The following is a 19,461-nucleotide window of genomic DNA, read 5'->3' as shown; positions in this document are numbered from 1 at the left end:
CTCAGCCTCCTGAGTAGGAGTAGGTAGGATTACAGGTGTAAACCACCATGCCCAGCTTGTCGCTACTTTCTATGTCTGTACATGGTGGGAGGAGGCTGGAGGGCAAGGCCTTTTTTTGGGGGAAGCGGGTGGCAGATTTTTTTCCTAGATGTCCCAGTGGATCTGACAGCCAGATAAGGTAAGAAAGAACAGCAGGTCAGAACAGTAAACTGGAAGAAGTCTGGTCAAATGCTGGAGACTGCAGATATATTCTGAGGCTGATAAGGTAAGAAAGAACAGCAGGTCAGAACAGTGAACTGGAGGAAGTCTGGACAAATGCTGGAGACTGAGACGTTTTCTGAGGCCGAACTGTGTTACAAGCTCATATTTCTGGCTGTGTACTGTGGGATGGCCAGGTCCATTAAAAGGCACTGGGTCCCACAGGTATTCCTGGTGCTCTGAGTACATGTTCTCATTTACAGAGCAGGTGCATGCTCCCTCACCCCGTGTTCTACCCCATCTCTATTCTCTCATCCGAGTTCAAACCCTGAGCTTCATATTAGGTTTTAAGGGGTGGGCAAACCAAAACCAGTATCATAATGTTCACCTCTAGGTTGGCTGTGGAGGCTCACGCCTGTAATTCCAGCACTTTTGGAGGCTGAGGCAGGCAGATCGCTTGAGCTCAGGAGTTTAAGACCAGCCTGGACAACATGGCAAAACCGTGACTCCACCAAAAATACAAAAATTAGCTGGGCATGGTGGTGCACGCCTGTGGTCCCAGCTACTCAGGAGGCTGAGGCAGGAAGATCTCCTGAGCCCAAGAGGCAGAGGCTGCAGTGAGCCAAGATGGTACCACTGCACTCCAGGCTGGGTAACAGTGAGACTCTGTCTCAAAAAAAAAAAAAAAGTTTACCTCTAAAGTGGTTTTAAAAGAAATATATTACTAAATAACTCAGAACAAGAGATGAGATCACCCAGCTTCTGTCATCAGGTGCCTTAGCCTGACCCAGCTATCTAAGATCAGACCCCAACTCAGGATTCCCCAATGCCTTAGTTTTATCTTCCTCATCATTTGGGTTTCTTGGTCTGGATCTTTCTGTGATACGGGGTGTCTGTTTTTAATTGTAGAGTATGTTTGCCATGAAGGTCATGTAATTATGATCACAACTTGTTTTTTACTTTTTTGAGACAATTTCACTCTTCTTGCCCAGGTTGGAGTGCAATGGCGCAATCTTGGCTCACTGCAACCTCCGCCTCCTGGGTTCAAGTGATTCTCCTGTCTCAGCCTCCCGAGTAGCTGGGATTACAGGTGTCCACGACTACATCTAATTTTTTTTTGTAGTAGAGATGGGGTTTCACCATGTTGGCCGGGCTGGTCTTGAACTCCTGACCTCAGGTGATCAAAGTGCTCGGCCTCCCGCCTCAGCCTCCCAAAGTGCTGGGATTACAGGTATGAGCCACCGTTCCCAGCTTTATGATCACAACTTCTATACCATGCTTTTTGGCTTCTGTCAAGAGAGCCAAATAAAGTTAGAAAGGCAGAAAAGATAGGTCTCCAAGAAATAGGGCACAAATTAAGTCTTTCCATGCCTGGGCCTCTCCCCACCTTGCGTCGGTTACTTTAAGTACAGTGAGTGTTTTTTATGACTAGGCATTGCAAAGCCATATGGACAGATCCCTGGCTCCACAAAGAGCACTCCTGGTCTTGACCCCTTTCTAGTTGGATGGTTGCTAGGTCTCTTTGGGCACCATCTAAAACTCCATCTTGTCTAAGCCAAGCACTCTTTCTGCTGGCTTTTATCTTACTCCCCAGAACTGTCTACTTAGGGTATCTTCCTGGTTAGGTGACATGGATACAGTTGTATGGGTGGCATATTCTTTACAAACAATAGACATCTCCATAGGACGGGATGGGGGGGATTAAGTGGGAAGCATATCTAGGAAGATTGTCTACTTCATCCTCCAACAGTAGACAGAGTGGTTTCTGTTTGCCCAGGGTGCCCAGGTAAGACAGGGTCTCCAAAGATCTTTCAAAACATGAGGCCCAGAGCCTCACCACCTTGGGGGCAGGGCCTAGGGCTTCTTAATGGGCTCCGTGTGGCTTATATCACCATTTCCCCCTCCCCTCTCTCATTCATGGTACACCTTAGCATATTAAAGTGTCGGAAAGGTATGTTTTTTGACCTAGAAACTGGGCAGAGTAGTGTGGGACAGCTCTGCACTGAGTGAAATGCTGTTATTCAGAGCTCTACTTAGTTTCACTGCCTTCCTCAAGTTTGCCCCGATTAAAATGCACCACAAACTCTGGGAAGCTTTGATCCTAGAACTCACTCATCAGGGTTGTCTGCTCAAGACTGCTGATGGATGAGAAGTTCACTGTCACTGTGTCACTTAAACACTGGGAGATAGGGTTAAAACACAAAGAATGAGGAAGACGTTTTGGAACTAGGTAACACTGTAAAGACTAAATGCCACCAAACTTGAATTTAAAATGGTTAACTTTGTTTCACCTAAAAATGTGAATTTCACCTAAAAATATACAAATCAGTTTATGTCTGATGCACTTCTAAAACAGGAGACTGAAGATCCTATGGAATATGGAATATACATGCTGATCCTCTCTTCTAGCCAAAGGACCCTCGACATTCACAAAGGCATTGCTTTTTCTTGATCATCCCTGAGACCATTCACTCTCACTTTGTGTCTCAAATTGGTATAGCGTGGCAGGGCGCAGTGGCTCATGCCTGTCATCCCAGCACTTTGGGAGGCCAAGGTGGGTGGATCACCTGAGGTCAGGAGTTCAAGACTAGCCTGATCAATATGGTGAAACCCTGTCTCTGCTAAAAAAAACAAAAATTAGCCAAGCATGGTGGTGTGCACCTGTGGTCCCAGCGACTTGGGAGGCTGAGACAGAATTGCTTGAACCCGGGACGTGGAGGTTCCAGTGAGCCGAGATTGCGCCACTGCACTCCAGCCTGGGGGAACAGAGCAAGACTCTGCCTCAAAAAAAAAAAAAAAAAAAAAAAAATTAAAACATTGGTATAGTGTCATTTGACAGGATAACAGGATAAATTAATGTTTTTATTATTCCTAGGTTTTCTAACGGGGGATAGTTAATGCATCCACATTATCTGAGGTTGGCAAACAACTGGGGAACTGTAGCCATAAGGTAGCAATAACGAATTCCAGAAAGAGAATGAATTTTCCTTACTTACAATGTCCAGACTTGTACATTGGTTTTATTCAGCACTGCCCTTAGTGCATTGTCATTTCAACTTGTTGTAAGGTTCTGAGGTGTTTTGCATTTGGAAAGGGAAAATTAGTCACTGAGACATAACAGGAATAAGGTATGAGAAGTTCTGGTTTCTAACTTTTTTTTCCAGTAATGACATTTTCTAAAAAGATACTACACTTTAGGCTGGGTGTGGTGGCTCACGCCTGTAATCCCAGCACTTTGGGAGGCCGAGGCGGGCGGATCACAAGGTCAGGAGATTGAGACCATCCTGGCTAACATGGTGAAACCCCGTCTCTACTAAAAATACAAAAAAAATTAGCCGGGTGTGGTGGCTGGCGCCTGTAGTCCCAGCTACTCGGGAGGCTGAGGCAGGAGAATGGTGTGAACCCGGGAGGCGGAGCTTGCAGTGAGCCGAGATCACGCCACTGTACTCCAGTCTGGGCGACAGAGAGACTCCATCTCAAAAAAAAAAAAAAAAGATACTACACTTTACTCGTCCTGCATAAAGTGCCTTTCACGTATTTTTTCTCCAGTGGAAATGGAATACAGTTCTCCATTCACCCTCAGGGTGGCAAAGCTGGTATAGAGGGCAAGTGTTAAGTGCACTTTGCCAAGTCTTGTAGGGTTTTGTGGGCCATGATAAGGATTCTTTAGCCTAAATGGGATGGGAAATCATCGAAAGTGATTGAAGTACTCGGAGGGACACGATTTGGATACAGTACAGAGTGAACAGGTGCAGGAGGGAATCCAAGATAGGAGCCTTTTGCAGGAGAGCAGGCTGGAGTGCATGGTGATGGGAGGGAGTGATACTAGTGTGGAGGGAGGAGAAATACTTGAGAGATAAAAATGCATAGAACTCGATGTTAGAACTAGCACTAGGACAAAATAAATTCTATTTTAATTTTTCCTAGAGACCACTTGCAAAGCTTGTTAACAGCTCACAGTATTGCTTGCTACTAGCTTTTCTTTATTTGGGCACATTTCTCTGCATATAGAAAGATTTAAGTGTTGGTAGGAAGGGACAACTGACTGGGAAATGAACTTGTAGCACTGACCCAGGGCAGACTTGAGTATGTGGTACTATTATTTTTAGGCTTAGACTTGTAGGCATTTTAACAAAACATCCTCACTAGACAGTTTTAATGTTACATAAACTAAGACTTATCTCTAAACGTTCCACAGTTAAATGCAGTTTTACATTCTTGGAATCCTACAGGATGCAGAGCTAGAAGAAACCTTAGGAATGCTTTCAATTTTTGCAGATGAGGAAAGAAGCTCAAGACTTGCCCACAGCCAAATGAACCTCATGGGAGAGTCTGGATTAGTTCAGAGACCTCCCATTTCAGGCATACCTTTCCATTTAACTTCTGAGTCTTGGTTTTCTTATCTGTAAGTAGGGTTATTAGAGTTATACCTTCCTTGTAGGATGGTTGCAAGGATTAAGTTAACTCATGTGATGCTGTCAGTACAGTGCTAGTAGCTTACCCATGAATGCTTAATGAGTTAGTGATGATTGTTGGCTGCAGGGGTAAGAATCTACTACTTTTGAAATACCAAGAGGACCCAGACACAAACCACAAACAGAGGGCTGTGATATGCAGTGAGCCCAGTAAGAGTAGTTACACTGGGACTTTTTTTTTTTTTTTTCCTGAGACGGAGTCTCACTCTGTCACTCAGTCTGGAGTGCAGTGGCCGGATCTCAGCTCACTGCAAGCTCCACCTCCTGGGTTTACGCCATTCTTCTGCCCCAGCCTCCCGAGTAGCTGGGACTACAGGCGCCCGCCACCTCGCCCGGCTAGTTTTTTGTTTTTTTAGTAGAGAGGGGGTTTCACCATGTTAGCCAGGATGGTCTCGATCTCCTGACCTCGTGATCTGCCCGTCTCAGCCGCCCAAAGTGCTGGGATTACAGGCTTGAGCCACCGCGCCCGGCCTACACTGGGACTTTTTTTAAAAAGAGGGTCTCACTTTCTTGCCCAGCCTGGCATGCAGTGGCACAGTCACAGCTCTCTGCATCCTTGGTGTCTTGGGCTCAAGGGATACTCACACCGGGAGACTTGCACACCCCAATTTTCATCCTGGCTCCAGCATCAGCCATGTTGTATGACTTGGTGAAAATTTTCACACAGAAATCAATCTTCCACCATTATAAATTTCTTCTGGAAGGAACTATACAGGCATGTGGCTAAGCAGACAACCACATCACTGTTGGGAAAGGACTGGAGAGCCCACAGTAGGAGAGGGATGAGGGCAGACATGGGCTCTGACCTGGAGCCAGGATCATCTGGAGGCAGCTCAGCATGACTGGCTTGTGCTGCCTGGCTTCTCCCAGGGCCCCATCATGCCATAGGAGTTAAGGGTCAAAGCATAGTTAGAAAAAAAGCACAAGCCGTTTCCTGTTAAGGCTGGGAGGGAAGCTGGGCATGACCACTCTTTACTCTCGACCTTAATCATGTAAAAGTTATCTGACGGAGGTTAGTGACACCAGGAGTTTTACCTTGTTAAGAAACCAAAATGCACAGATACCTCTGCCAGATCAGAGGTAGGCAGAAGACCAATTCCAACTTCAAAATGCACATGCATGGTGTCCCAGTCTTCTAGATCTTGATACTTTCCTCTTCCTAAGCGTCAGGGAAGAAAACCAGAGGCACTAAAAACTGCCAGGTTGCTGGAGGGAGGGAGTGCATAGACTCAAGTTCCAGCTGCAGCCTGTGCAGTGCTCAGGAAGCCCTGCATCGTGGGGCTGCTTCCTGCCCAACTACGGTGTCTACTTGAGATGCTGCACTTATTTAAGCTCCACTGGGACTAAGTGGGTGACCCCTTAATTTTGCCACTACCCATTATGTACCCACCCATACCCACCCCTCCAAGGCTGAACAAAAAGGGTTGTCTGACACCCAGGTTTTATTGTTTCCACTTTATTGCTCAAGCACGGAACTTGAGGCAAGCCTGGACCTTCAGCAACGTGCGGAAAAGAGGCTGAGGGGATTTCGGGACACAACCTGGCTGAGAGGGGAAACTGACAGGGGAAATACCAGAACAGGGAACAAGGGGTGGTCACCATCACACCAGAAGACATCAGCCACACCGTTGGGGGTGAGGAAGGGAACAGAGAAGAAATGGCATAGCAGTGGTTTTTCCCATGTCCCTAGCACCCACATGGAGGCCACGTTTGGAAATGGACTGGGAGAGGGAAAGGATGAGGAAAACGGCTGCCCAGGAGTCTCCCTCTCCACCCTGGGTTCATATCAGACCCCATCCCTACCACTTGCCTCTTCTACCCTTGGAAAATGGACCTAACAGAGGGAGCAAAATAAATTAACATTCTGATGAATATGTATGGATGGACATATGTTCATGTGCAAAGGGGGAAGGGAAGAGGGGGTGACACCAGCTAAAATGATTCCCCACCTCAATCCCCCAGCCTACTCCTTTCCCCCTTCCCCCTAAAGCCACCATCCAACCAGATAGAAAAATAAAGGTCTAATTCACTCAAAATTCTTCAGTTTTTACAAAACTAACAGGGTGGAGGGGGGAGACTGGGGGCAGGCAGCCGCAGGAGTAGGGCTGGTGGAGAGGGGCTATGCTTCTGTCTCCACCTGAGACTGGCTCCCTGCCGTGTTGCTCTTCTGCTCCTCCTTCATCTCTGTGTCAGTGGGGTGGTCTCCTGAGGAGGCCTCTGCCTTGGCCTGCAAGGAAGAGGAACAGCAAAGAGGCTGACATCGCAAGTGAAAAAACACACACTTAATTTCTAGCAGAATTACACAGATACACCCATTCTCCTACATCTGTCCTAAAAATATATCTGTATAGGCCAGGCCTGGTGGCTCACACCTGTAATCTCAGAACTTTGGGAGGCTGAGGTGGGCAGATTGCTTGAGCCCAGGAGTTTGAGACCAGCCTGGGCAACATAGTGAAACCTCAGCTCAACAAAAATTACAAAAATTAGTTGGGCGTGGTGGCATGCACCTGTAGTCCCAGCTACTCGAGAGGTTGAGACGAGGATTGCTTGAGCCCTGGAGGTGGTGGTTGCAGTGAGCTGAGACTGTGCCACTGCACTCCAGCCTGGCCGACAGGGCAAGAGACACTGTCTCAAACAAAACTAAACACTTATATATGTACAAATTATGAACTCACAAGGTTACTCACTGCAATGCTGTTCTAAGCAGTATTGTCCCGTATGGTAGCCACTACTGTAAGTGGCTAGTTCAAACTCATGTGTTTTTAGTGCAAAATATATATTGGATTTTGAAGATGGTTTGAAAAATACACAAATGCAACTAAAATTTAATTCCATTTGTTTTTCACCTTTTTAACATGGTTACCAGAAAATTTTGAATTACATGTGGTTGATACTGTATTTCTACTGGACAGTGCTGGTTTAGAACACTGTTTAAGACTGGCCAGGCATGGTGGCTCACACCTGTCATCCCACCACTTTGGGAGGCAGGGGCAGGCAGATCACTCAAGTCAGGAGTTCGAGACAGACTGGTCAACATGGTGAGACCTCGTCTCTACTAAAAATACAAAAATTAGCCGGGTGTGGTGGCGGGAACCTGTAATCTCAGCTACTCGGGAGGCTGAGGCAGGAGAATCGCTTGAACCCGGGAGGCAGAGTTTGCAGTGAGCCAAGATCGTGCCACTGCACTCCAGCCTGGGTGACAGAGTGAAACTGTCTCAGAAAAAAAACACCAACAACACTGGAAGACTAAAAGGGGACTGACTGACTAAGATAAGCCACATCCACACAATGGAATACTATGTAAGCCTAAAGAAGAATGTAAAAGTTCTTTAAATACTGATGTAAAATAAGCCTCCAGCTACTATCATGTGAAAAAAGCACAGTATGTGCCAAATGATAGAGCACGTTGCCTCTTGTTAGGGGAAAGGGAGAAAGCAACATGAATGTCTGCCTGTGCACTGATGCAATACACTGGAACCATACAAGAACCTGAAGGGTCAGCTGCTTCTGGTGGGGGAGGCAGACTTTTGACTGTATATACTCTGGTACAGTTTGAATTTAACTACGTAAATGTATCATTTATTTAATCACACATAAAAAGCATCTAGCTTTTTTTTTTTTTTTTTAGACAAGGTCTCATTTTGTCACTCAGGATGGAGTGCAGTGGTGCCATCATAAGTCACTGAGGTCTCTACCTACTGGGTTCAAGTGATCCTCCCACTTTGGCCCTGCAAAGTGCTGGGATTGCAGGTGTGAGCCACCGTGCCTGGCCCACAAGAAAACATAAATCGGGAATTACACTCACAGCAACCAACCCAACTTCTGGGGATTGTGGGTAGGATCCTAGCACTGATCACAGAACACGGCCCCAATAGCAGGGAACACATGCTCCTTAATGCTCCAGGGAAAAGGGCAACTTTTGGTTTCTGGGATCGGCACAGACAACCAAAGGCACCAAGAGCCCACAGTAGCCAGGTTCCGTGGAGGGATGCTATTGCCGCTGTTCCCCACCCCAATCCTCACCTTGTTCTCCTCCTCAGCCAGCCTCTCAAACATATTGGCATAGAGCTTCTTCTCCCGGGCAAGCTGCCTTCTGATCCGCTGCTGGCACACAGCCAGCTGGGTCTTGGCAGCTTTGTTGTTGGGGTAGAGCTGCAGGACCTTCTGGAAATCAGCCCGTGCCAGTTCAAAGTCATTCACGGCCAGGTGGGCCTCTCCGCGGCGGAAGAGGCCCTTCTCATTGTTGCTGTCCAATTCTAGGGCCTAAAGGATGCAGGGAGGAAGCAACATCGTGGGAGCTCAGGGCTTGTAGCTCATCTGGCCAAGACTGGGTTCCAAAAGTACCCCTCAGCAGGACTGCAAATGGCTGGCTCCACCCCAGGAAGAACAAGGCCTGGGGCATTAAATGGAACAATCCAAGGTCTAGGAAGGAACGTCATTTAATCCAACAGGAAGAGAGGGAAGACAGCAGGTCTTTGGATGAAATAAAAAGACTTCAGACGTCAACATTCACTTTGGAATAAAGCAAGTAGGTAAGCGGAGAGGCTAAGAACCAAGGTGGGAGAAAACTCTTACGTGATTCTTCCCATTCCCTGTGTCCTCCTACTTCTGTGCCAACAGAAGCAGCTTCCCACCACTAAAGCTAAGGTGCTTGCTATGAATACTTGCATCTAGGCCTGTGGCCTGTAACCTCAGAGCTCCCACTGATCCATGCTGCTTTCCCTGCCCTGGTCACCAAGGGGAAGTTTCAGACATGCTGGCACTCAACTCTGCCTGTGAATGCCGCTTCCATGCCCTCTGCGGGGGCCTCACCTTGTTACAGCTTTCGATGGCCGCGGAGAAGGCCTGTAGTTTCAGATGACACATGGCCAGGTTGAGGTGAGAGGCCAGTCGAAGGGCCTGTGCCTTCTGTGCTTCCTCACTGGAAAAACTAGACTCATACTCCAGCCAGGACACAATCTTCTTATACTGTAGTAAAGCTTGCTTGTATTTGCCTTCCTAGAATGGGACAAAGGCTCAGGCACCTGGCACAGGTTCAGTGGTACCAGGCTCTTATACCCTGCAGACATCAGTGACACATGGCCACAAGAGGTTCCTGCTCCCACCCCTCCCACTGGCAAGGCCAGCAAGCTCACATATACGAAGTGAAGATGGCAGGTGCCAACCTGTCCATTTCTTGGCAGAAAATGATCTCAGTCACCAAGGGAAGGGCAGGCTCAGAGCACCTCTTCCTGGGAGTGTCCTTAGGACAGTGACTGTTGGCTCACCTTGAAGTACACCGTGCCCCGCTCTTTCACTATGGTGCTCTGTTCCAACTTCTCTTCTGAATTCATCTCCCAAGACTCCTTGGCCTGCCACACCCCAGGAGAGAAACAGAGTTGTCAGTTACCCCAGAGTACGTACAGGGTGGAACTTGACTTTAGGTGGGAAGACCCTGAGCAAACTTACCTTTTCAAAACTCTTGAGGTGTAATTCATATTTCAGCTCGGCATTTGGTGGGATTTGGAACTTTTCCTTCCCAACACTGCCAAAAGCATAGCTGCAGGGGTGAAAAACACGACGTGTCGTCTTGGCAACACTTAACCTGCTCCAGGCTGAAAAGGCTTCCCGTCCATTTCCTGGAAAGTACCTTCCCATCCCTTGGGAGTTGGTGCAAATGTTTGGCAAATCTTCCCTTGCCTCTTCACACCATCAGATGGCCCCTCAGCATCCTTCGTACCCTTCTAATAACTTATAGCCAGGCAGCAGTGTGATTACTAATTTAAATGGCACCTCACTAAATAGTGAGCTAGAATTAGAAGGCAGAAACAATGTTCTATTAGTCTCCAAACCCCTAGGAATTTTCAGTAGTGCCTGGCACGTAGTAGCTGTTTCAGTAATGACTGAATAAATTAATGGAGAAGAAAATCTCGATGGCAGAGGAGAGAAAGTGTAGCAACTATGACTGAAAAGACTGGGCTTAGATCCAAGGAGATGTAGACAATTGTGGCCACACTTCTAAGTATACTGAGGATATCATAATGGTGTATGTTTGGTGTGGCCAGAGTTAAAAAGGATACAAACAGCTGGTTCTACAATTCATTTTATATCTTTGATCTTGGTTTGCCTGCCTTCCTACTCTACGAAGTGCCCACCCCTCACCTGGGCTTGAGGTACACAATGGAATGTTCTCCTTTCTCCATGCGCTGAATGGCCCTCTCCAGACCATAAGGCAGATCCAGGTTCTCCCCCTCGCCAATCTCAAAGCGGAGCTCCCGCTGGTCAAAGAGCTGGTCCTTGTAGTACCCTTCCAGTGCAACTGGTATGAAAGAGAGGCAGTGTACCAGAGTTGTAAGAGGGCAGGTGACTGAGGAAGGATGCCATCAGCCTCCCTACATCACCCCATCACCCCAAGATTCTCCTAGCTGTGTTCTCAGATCTGGAGTGATTTAAAGAGAATATGATCCAACCCCTCATTTTATGGACAAGAAAATAGGCTCAGAGAAGGGAAGTGACTTGCCCAAAGCCACGCAAGACCTAAATATCAGAATTAGAATTGAAAGCCCAGATTGTACTGTCTCACCCTCCACGATAGCGCCCTCATTGGGCTTAGCATAGCCTTCACCGCGAGTCCGTATTCTGCGAATGATTCCGCCATCTTCCTCTTCTGTCAGATCTTCTCCCTTAAACTCAAACAACTCCACCTGTGGGACAGGATGTAACACAATTCTTTCCCATACTAACTCACGGGCAGTGAAACAGTCTTTCTCATCCGGGAGAGTCCCTACTAACTGCCAGGCCAGATCTGACCACAAGGGCAGTCACGAAGAGTTGGGTAGAACAGCACTTTTTTGAAGTTCTTGGGGGCTGCCCTAATCTCAACTTTGGAAGAGGCGGGCAGACTACATAGATTTCAGTTAAGCTGAGGACAGCAATCTATTTGCTACCTGCTCTACTAACAGGGACATATTGGGACGCATTCCAGATAATCCTAATCCACACTACCTGATAAGCCCAATCTGGTAGGTATTAGAAATGATTACCCATCATCTCTCAGCAGTTTCTCAGTATTCAGGGCCCACGGATTGGCTCAACCATTTTTTTTTCCTTCTTTTTTTTTTTTTTTGAGACGGAGTCTCGCTCTGTTGCCCAGGCTGGAGTGCAGTGGCCAGATCTCAGCTCACCGCAAGCTCCACCTCCCGGGTTTACACCATTCTCCTGCCTCAACCTCCCGAGTAGCTGGGACTACAGGCGCCCACCACGTCGCCTGGCTAGTTTTTTGTATTTTTTAGTAGAGACGGGGTTTCACCGTGTTAGCCAGGATGGTCTCGATCTCCTGACCTCGTGATCCACCCGTCTCGGCCTCCCAAAGTGCTGGGATTACAGGCTTGAGCCACCACGCCCGGCCTGGCTCAACCATTTTCAGATTGAACAATGTCAAGTTCTATCTCCTCAGGGAAGCCTTTTCTCAGCCCTTGACCCACAGGGGAGCTACTGCTCCCTCTTCTGATCTCTAGAGCACCAATATTCTGTACTGCCACTTACAATGGGCCATCGTTTCTGACCTCCCGACTCCTTTCAGTATTCTGGGTACCGCTCTGGAGATAAAGACGTCTTAACCCCAACCATGCTTTGAGTCTGGAGAGGGTCTGTGCCTGCCTCTTGCTACCCGAAGCTTCGGTTACTTCCATTACTAGCAGCAGCAGAGCCCTCTGCATTTCTCCTCCCATAAGGCCAGGCCCTCAGCCTTGGCTACATTGTCTCCAAGAAGCAGGAAGGGCTGGAGGGCAGCCAGGCATTGGGCTGAGATAAGGCCTGGCTCTTAGCCTGATGTCAGTGGCCGGACACTCACCTCAAATACAAGCGTGGCACTGGGGGGAATCTTTGGAGGACTGCCTGCTGAACCGTAGGCATATTCTGGTTTGCAGGTGATGTGGCACACCTCCCCCACCTTCATGGTTGCTATGGCAATGTCCCAAGCCTTGATGACCTCCCCTGCAGGTACAGAGGCAAACAGGACCACTTTAGCAGGGTTCTGATTCTGGGCTCAAACAGTGCTTCTGAAGAGTTAATGCACCACACTCATGGGGAAGCTGAACATCCTTTAGAAATGGGACCAGAAGGTGAGATACCTGGTTGCATTAAGTGCTACCAGGTCTAAGAACTGTAAAAGATCACCTGACCCTGAACAAAAGAGTTTAAGATGCAAGACAGTCCACCTTTGAAGGGGGAGTAAGGTGTTGGGAGGTGATGAGGAGAAGGGGAGACAAAGATCAGTATAGTTACAGAACGGTAGAAAAAAAAAGAGTGACCGAAAGAGTTAACAGACTGTGATAAACCATTCCTCCCTGAGCTTGGTCCTGAGAAAATGGTTTCAGCTTGTGACAGCTTGTGTCCACCTCGAACCTATCCTACCAGCCCACTGACCACGCCTACCTTTTCCCAGGTCAAAGGAGAATTTGTCCTTGCGATCCAGACTGGAGTCAAACTTTGTGCCATCTAATAGCCAGCCAGTATAGTGGACAAAGACTCGGTCCCCAATCATGGGCATCTCTGTACCTGTGCCCTCTCTCTTGATGACCTGGGAGGAAGGGGGAGAAAGTGAGTAACCCAGGGTTTGGGGCCAAAAGGGGCACCAACACTGCCTGCAAGCCTCCAGAGGGAACATGAAGGGGCTTCTCTGGGTTCATCCTCCTCTGCCTACTTGTCCCTCCAGATTCAGCTACTAGCAACTTGACTTAGGAGTCAACTAACCTCCCTGTCTTTCTTCAGGTACAGCAAGACTTGGTTTGAAAAAGGAGACAAAAGGCTGAGAGATTTGAGTTCAAGTTTCCGCTGTATGGGTAAGTTTTAAAAATTCTCCACACCTTATTTGTAAAGCAGTGATGATAATCCCTATCTCCTACAGTTTGTTGGAAGATTAGACCAGTAAAGGGTTGAATAATAGATTATTATTATCATCGACAAAGGGGGAAGTATTTATGCCACACTTCCTCCTTCTTCCTTCATGCCAGTGGTCATCAGATTAAGGTCTGGTTTGGAGACAGGAGAACGAGAGGAGTATGAGTGAAGAGAACAGAAACAGTTCAAAACAGGTAAGGAAGAAACCAGGTTATAAGTGAACCCAGAGGCTCTCCATGGGACCTTAAACTCTGACTTGGGAGCGGAGTATTCCTCACTGGTAGGCTGTTTAAGACCAGGGCTGGAGTTATTTCCCAGAAACGCACAGGTTCCTTTAGCGCCACCTGGTAGGTGTGTGGTTACCCTCTAAGGGAAAGCTTCCATGGAGAATGGACAGGGTCTTGGAGGAGTAGAAAGGTAAAAGGGAAGGAATGGCGGATCAAAGGGGAAATGACCCTTCCCGGAATAACAATCTCATAGAAAACAGCAGGACGCTGGAGCGAGAAGGGGAAGCCACATGCCACAGGAGAGCCGCTGGAGCAGACGCTCGAGGTCCCCAATAATCTGGTGCAAAGACAGATGCACTTCTGGACCAGCTAAAGGCCCCCTGAGGCGGGTGCCACACACGCGGAGCTCAGCGGTGGGAAGCCAGGATGAGGAGGAGCAGCGGATGGGGAGAAGGCATAAGACGCGGGCTGGGAATTCCTCTCCGGACTCTCCCCGGAACCTGCTCCGACCCATGGCAGGTTGTCCTGGCCCAGGTCAAGATGCCCTCCCCACAGCTCCCCAGGCTATTTGTAGTCGAGCGGTCACTCGGCGGCAGGCTCCACAGCAGAGCGCCTCCTCTCCGCCCCACACCCCGCAGTCCCGGCTCGGGGAGGCGGCGGGGGGGAGGGGACTACAGCTCCCGGCATGCCCCGCGCCCGGCCTCCCCGGGGCCGAGGGAGGGGGCGCCGCGCGCGGCGAGTGGGGACCACGCTGGGTCCCGGCGTCGCCAGGGGACCCCGGGAGGGCGCCGGAACCCTGTCGCGCCTGCGTCGCACAAAGGCCGCCGGGCCAGGAAAGCACTGTGGGGAGTCGCTCCCCGTCCTGGCCCGTGTTCCACCGCCCGGGTGGGCGAGCCCTGGCACCGCGACTAACGAGGCGGCCCCCGCGGCTGGCAGCTCCGCTGGGGCCGCGGGGGTCGGGGGCGGCGTGGCGCGGGAGGCCCGGCCTGGCCCCGGGCTGCGGCTCGCGTGCCCGCGGCGGTCGCCCCGCCCCTCTCCGCCGCCCCGCGCGCGCCGGGGTGGGCACTGCAATCCCGACCCCCTGCCCCGGCCCGGGCGCTGGGGACTGGGGAGCCTGGGGCCTCGGCCCGCGCACCTAGGCCGCCCCTCTGCTGAGCGCATGGTCGGCCTCGGTGCCTCAAACGACGCAGCCCGGTACCGGACGGCGATGCCACCGGCCCCCGGCAGGACGGCCGCGAGGCTGCAGAGGCGGCCGCCTCGACCCGTGCCCGGCCGCGGGCTCCGGGCTCGGCGGAAGGGCGGCCCGCAGGGCCCCAGGTTCGGCCGCCCCCGCAGGCCCCGCCGCCCCTCACCTTCAGCACGCCTTCGTCCTGTTTGGGGCTGATGTCCACTCCCTCAATGGGCAGCGGCGCCGACTGCGCCCCGCTCTCGGCCGCCTTCATCTCCTCGGCTGTCATCTCCGCGCGGCGCGCCGTTTCTCCGGGAGCTGGCACCGGCGCGAGCGCACCCTGGGCCGCTGGCGGGGGCGCTACCTGCGGCGCGTGCGGGAGGCCGGGCGCGGCGGCACTGACTGCGGACCGCGAGGAGGCTCGAGCACCTCTGCACGCGGCGCGGGAGCGGGGGTAGGTGGGTCAGGAGCCGCTCCGGGAGCGATTGGTCCCGCCCCGCCGCGAGGGAGGGGCTGGGAGGAGCGGGAGCACGGACAGAGGGGGCGGGGTGCAGAACTTTCTAGAGACGGCGGGACTGAGCCGGTTCGGGCTGAGTGCTGCGGGCGCTTCAGAATCTTTTTTCTTTTTTTTTCTGGTTCTTGCCTCCTTCTGGCTGCCTGCCCCCTCCCCCTTCTCCGGGGACCCTCGGACTCTGGGGAGTCTCCCCAGCGGCCTCCCCTGGCCCTTCCTCCCTCCCTCCCATCCCCGTCCGCTTCCCTGTCTAACCGGATTCTTCCAGATTCTTCTCGATCGATCTCCCGACATCACTCCACCAGTCCGCTGCGCCTGCGGCGATGTGTGGGGAGCGCGGGCGGCGGGATGGCAGTGGCGGCGCCCCCTCCCCGGGACGGGCCGTCACCACGGGCGGCGTGGTCTCTCCGCTATGACCCGCGTAGACCCTTCCCTACCTGGGGGAAAGAGGGTGAGGGCGTCCGGGGAGGGGGGAGTGAGCGGACAACGCTGCCCCGCTGCAGAGAGCCGGGGAAAGCGACCTCGATTTCCCCAGAGCCGGGAAGCCCGGGTCACGCAGCGGTGCCTACCCCGGCGCCTGCAGATGCTGCGAGCAGCGGGGTTGGCGAGGCATGGCCCGCCCAGCTCGGAACTCAGACGGGGCGCGCACTCAGGGGACCCTTCCCGGCGGTAATACAGCTGCCGTTTCTGCGAATGCTTACACACGTGGGTGCCCCTCACGAGAAAAGTCACTCGGTTTTCCAGAAGGAGTCTTTTCCTCTCAATGTTTGTTTCCCGAGTGGTTTTCGACAGCCTGTGGAGCGCGCAACTGCCCGTGTCACCTAAGCCATGGTCGTGGGACCTACAAAGCCATCTAGAGAGGGGCCTGGTTTTGGTCAGCACCTAACCCCAGTTTAGCATAGTGCCTGGTGAGTGGTGTCCAATAGTTACTGGCTGCATGAATTTTCCTTTTTTAAATTAACTTTTCCAAGTCTTGGCTAACTTTTTTTCTTTCTTTTTTTTTTTTTTTTTTTTTTTTGAGACAGGGTCTCGCTCTGTCTCCCAGGTTGCAGTGCAGTGGTGCGATCTTGGCTCTCTGTAGCTGGGACGACAGGCGTCCACCACCGCACCCACTAATTTTTGTATTTTAGTTTCGCCATGTTGCCCAGGCTGGTCTCGAACTTCTGGTCTCAAATGATCCGCCCGACTCGGCCTTCCAAAGTGCTCGGATTACAGGCGTGAGCCACTGCGCCCAGCGTGAATTTTTATTCCAATAATAATTATATTTTTGGACTTCCCGTTATGTGCCCGGCACTGTGCCGTTGTACGCCATTGTCTCATCAAACTAAATTGAAAGCTTTTTAGAGATGAACTTTCAGCATCGTAATGTGATGATTTATTGTAGTCCCTGCCGAGGGAACTTGAAAGGGATGCAAAAGAAACAGCCCTTCGCTCAGCGATTTACAGTACAAATTGAGCCCTACCGACATCTCTTTAGGTGACTGGAGACAACTTCAGAGGATTCGGGGCGGGGGGCGCTGCCTCTGTAGGGGTTCAATCCATTACTTTTCTGCAGAAGTAACAGTGCCAGGGGCCACCCAAACTCCGGGAGACGAGGATGGTGGGTGCTCGCTTCCGGGGTAGCAGTTTACCGCAAACCGTCCTTGGCTTGCACCTACTGATACTCCACGTGTGGCGGTTTCTTTTCTGCGTCTTTTTCTTCATCGGAAGCAGACAGTGTAGGACCCCTCCTTTAATTCTGTCCAGCACATCCTTAATGGAGCCCTTCAGATTGCCTGCCTAGACATTAACACATAGCCTACTACCCTAGTGGAATGAACATGTGCTTTGCAGTAAGGGGAGTTGGGTGACCCATGTGTTATGTGAGCTGTTTAATTTGGGGCAGGTTAGTTAATCTTTATGTCTCGATTTCTTGTCTGTAAAATAGGGATAGTAACATTTGTAAAAGAGGGCGATTTAATGGTTAAAAACAGGGAATCTGTGTAATGGTATCTAGCTAGCACATTGCTCGCCTCCAACTCCGCAGTTGGTAAATAACGGTCGGTAATGTGATCTGATAGGCGCTGCGGTGGAGATGGGGACAAAGGGCTAAGAAAACAGAGGTCTGTGAGACAGGGAAGGGCATGAGGACAAGGTTCCCAGTGAGAAGCTCTGTCCCCACACAGTGAAGGAGGAAACTAGGGGATCACAGGCATTGGGGTCTTGAATCCTGGAGCGGGAACTTACTGTTTCTCTTAGAATATTTCCATGTCGTTTATGTGATATTTTTCTGGTCATAAAAAGTACACATACTATAGAAAGTGTGCACGTGTTTTAGTCTCTTTCCTCTATCTCCTCACCCTTTCCCCAAGCCATTTAAGTTAGTATTCTCATTAAAGATGTTTAACTGGTACCACTCGAAATTCTTCCAAAATGTCCACTTTTTTTTGCAGAAGGAAGTCAGCACACTTTTTCTCATCCACCTTATCTGTAGGTAACTCCTGCTGGGATCAGAAACTTTGTTCTTGTCACAGGGAACCTCTTAGAGCTGACCTGGCTCAGATCCCAAACTCTGGGCCCATCATTTACACATCAAGACCCCTTGTTTCTACAGTTCATATTTTGACCTTCCTAGGCTGCCAATGCACTTAACATCCAAAGAATTATATAATATTTGGATCGTTCAAAAGACTCTGAAATGCATATAGGGGTGTGTGTGTTCATGTATGCGTACATGTTATGCAGCATACCGGTGCAGTGAAACCTGGAAATCTGTCACCCAGCCCGAGTTAGAACGTTCCCAGTATAATTTGTCAAAAATGTAATGCCAAAAAAAAAACAAAAACAAAAACAAAACCCAAAAAAACCCATTAAAGACCTTTACATTTTTTCTTTTTTCTTTTTTTTTTTTTTTTTTGAGATGAAGTCTTGCTCTGCCGCCCAGGCTGGAGTGCAGTGGCCCGATCTCAGCTCACTGCAAGCTCCGCCTCCCGGGTTTATGCCATTCTCCTGCCCCGGCCTCCCGAGTAGCTGGGACTACAAGTGCCCGCCACCACACCCGGCTAGTTTTTTGTATTTTCAGTAGAGACGGGGTTTCACCGTGTTAGCCAGGATGGTTTCAATCTCCTGACCTTGTGATCCGCCCGCCTCGGCCTCCCAGAGTGCTGGGATTACAGGCGTGAGCCACCGCGCCTGGCCCACATTTTTTCTTGTTAACTTTGGTGTCTGTTGATTGAGAAAATAGAAACTCTGACCAAAAAAGCTATTACATATTTCTTAAAACATTTATTTATGTGAGTGATTTTAGTTCCATTTTCATACAATTTAAAAATAGTGGGCCCCTATACGAGGCCTGTGCACAGTGAAGACCCATGTGAAGGTTAAGCTTATGGGCTCTGGATTGGATTCTCCTGGGTTCCAACTCCAGCACGGGCTCTTTACCTGGATTCAAATCTCAGCTTCATCATTGAACTCACCGCGTGAGTCCTGGAGGAAGGTTTCCTTGTCCCTAAAATGGCTGTCACAATAATGCCTTTCTCTTAGGGGTTTTCTTTGAAGATTAAATGGGTGATTTATTTTTTGGAGGCAGGGTCACACTCTGTTGCCCAGACTGGAGTGCAGTGGTGCATCACAGCTCGCTGCAGACTCCGCCTCCCAGGCTGAAGCAAATCCTTCCACCTCAGCCTCTGGAGTAGCTGGGACTACACAGGCACAGACCACCATGCCTGACTAACTTAAAAACATTTTTTTTTTTGTAGAGATGGGATCTCCCTGTATTGCCCAGGCTGATCTTGAACTCAAGCTCAAGTGATCCTCCCTCTTTGGCCTCCCAAAGTGCTGGGATTACAGGTGTGAGCCACTGCGACTGGCAATGGGATATTACGTGTGAAGTGCCTGAACTTGTGTATGGTACACGGGGAGTAGGTGAGTGGTAGTGTGTGTGCCACACTTCAGTCTGTTGATTGCTGGAATATGCAGTCGTGTTTTTTGTTTGTTTGTTTGTTTGTTTGTTTGAGACAGGCT

At 50.2% G+C, this 19,461-nt stretch overlaps 1 protein-coding gene across 3 annotated transcripts; it reads right to left on the bottom strand.

Annotated features, from left to right (window-relative positions):
• Positions 1–6,113: 6,113 nt before the first annotated feature.
• FKBP4 (FKBP prolyl isomerase 4) lies at positions 6,114–15,381 on the bottom strand. 3 transcript variants are annotated; one of them, XR_012419874.1, is made up of 10 exons: positions 15,133–15,381; positions 13,089–13,233; positions 12,505–12,647; positions 11,236–11,356; positions 10,815–10,971; positions 10,122–10,461; positions 9,941–10,024; positions 9,486–9,671; positions 8,697–8,936; positions 6,114–6,900 (listed from the first exon to the last, which is right to left on the bottom strand). XR_012419874.1 is itself a non-coding variant. In XM_005569814.4 (10 exons), exons 1-10 carry the CDS (start codon positions 15,235–15,237, stop codon positions 6,793–6,795), a joined length of 1,380 nt encoding a protein of 459 aa, XP_005569871.1. In that variant the 5' UTR covers positions 15,238–15,381; the 3' UTR covers positions 6,114–6,792. The 3 variants fall into 3 exon arrangements, 2 of the variants coding, with proteins under 2 accessions (XP_005569871.1, XP_073862185.1); XM_005569814.4 differs by having other exon boundaries at positions 10,122–10,212; XM_074006084.1 differs by lacking the exon at positions 13,089–13,233 and having other exon boundaries at positions 10,122–10,212.
• Between the last annotated feature and the right edge of the window lie 4,080 nt (positions 15,382–19,461).

This window comes from Macaca fascicularis, chromosome 11, assembly GCF_037993035.2.
Source record: "Macaca fascicularis isolate 582-1 chromosome 11, T2T-MFA8v1.1".
Classification (NCBI taxonomy): Eukaryota; Metazoa; Chordata; class Mammalia; order Primates; family Cercopithecidae; genus Macaca; species Macaca fascicularis.
The sequence above is the reverse complement of the archived record's forward strand: the minus strand, read 5'-3'. Positions and strand labels throughout refer to the sequence as shown.

Bases quoted from the DNA above. Each gene is read 5' to 3' on its own strand.
- FKBP4 (XM_005569814.4), bottom strand. From the start codon at position 15,237: ATGACAGCCGAGGAGATGAAGGCGGCCGAGAGCGGGGCGCAGTCGGCG. The intron at 12,648-13,088 runs GTAGGCGTGGTC...CTGTACCTGCAG, and splicing joins CTCCTTTGACCTGGGAAAAG to GGGAGGTCATCAAGGCTTGG. The intron at 10,972-11,235 runs GTGAGACAGTAC...CTTTCATACCAG, and splicing joins TGAGGGCGCTATCGTGGAGG to TTGCACTGGAAGGGTACTAC.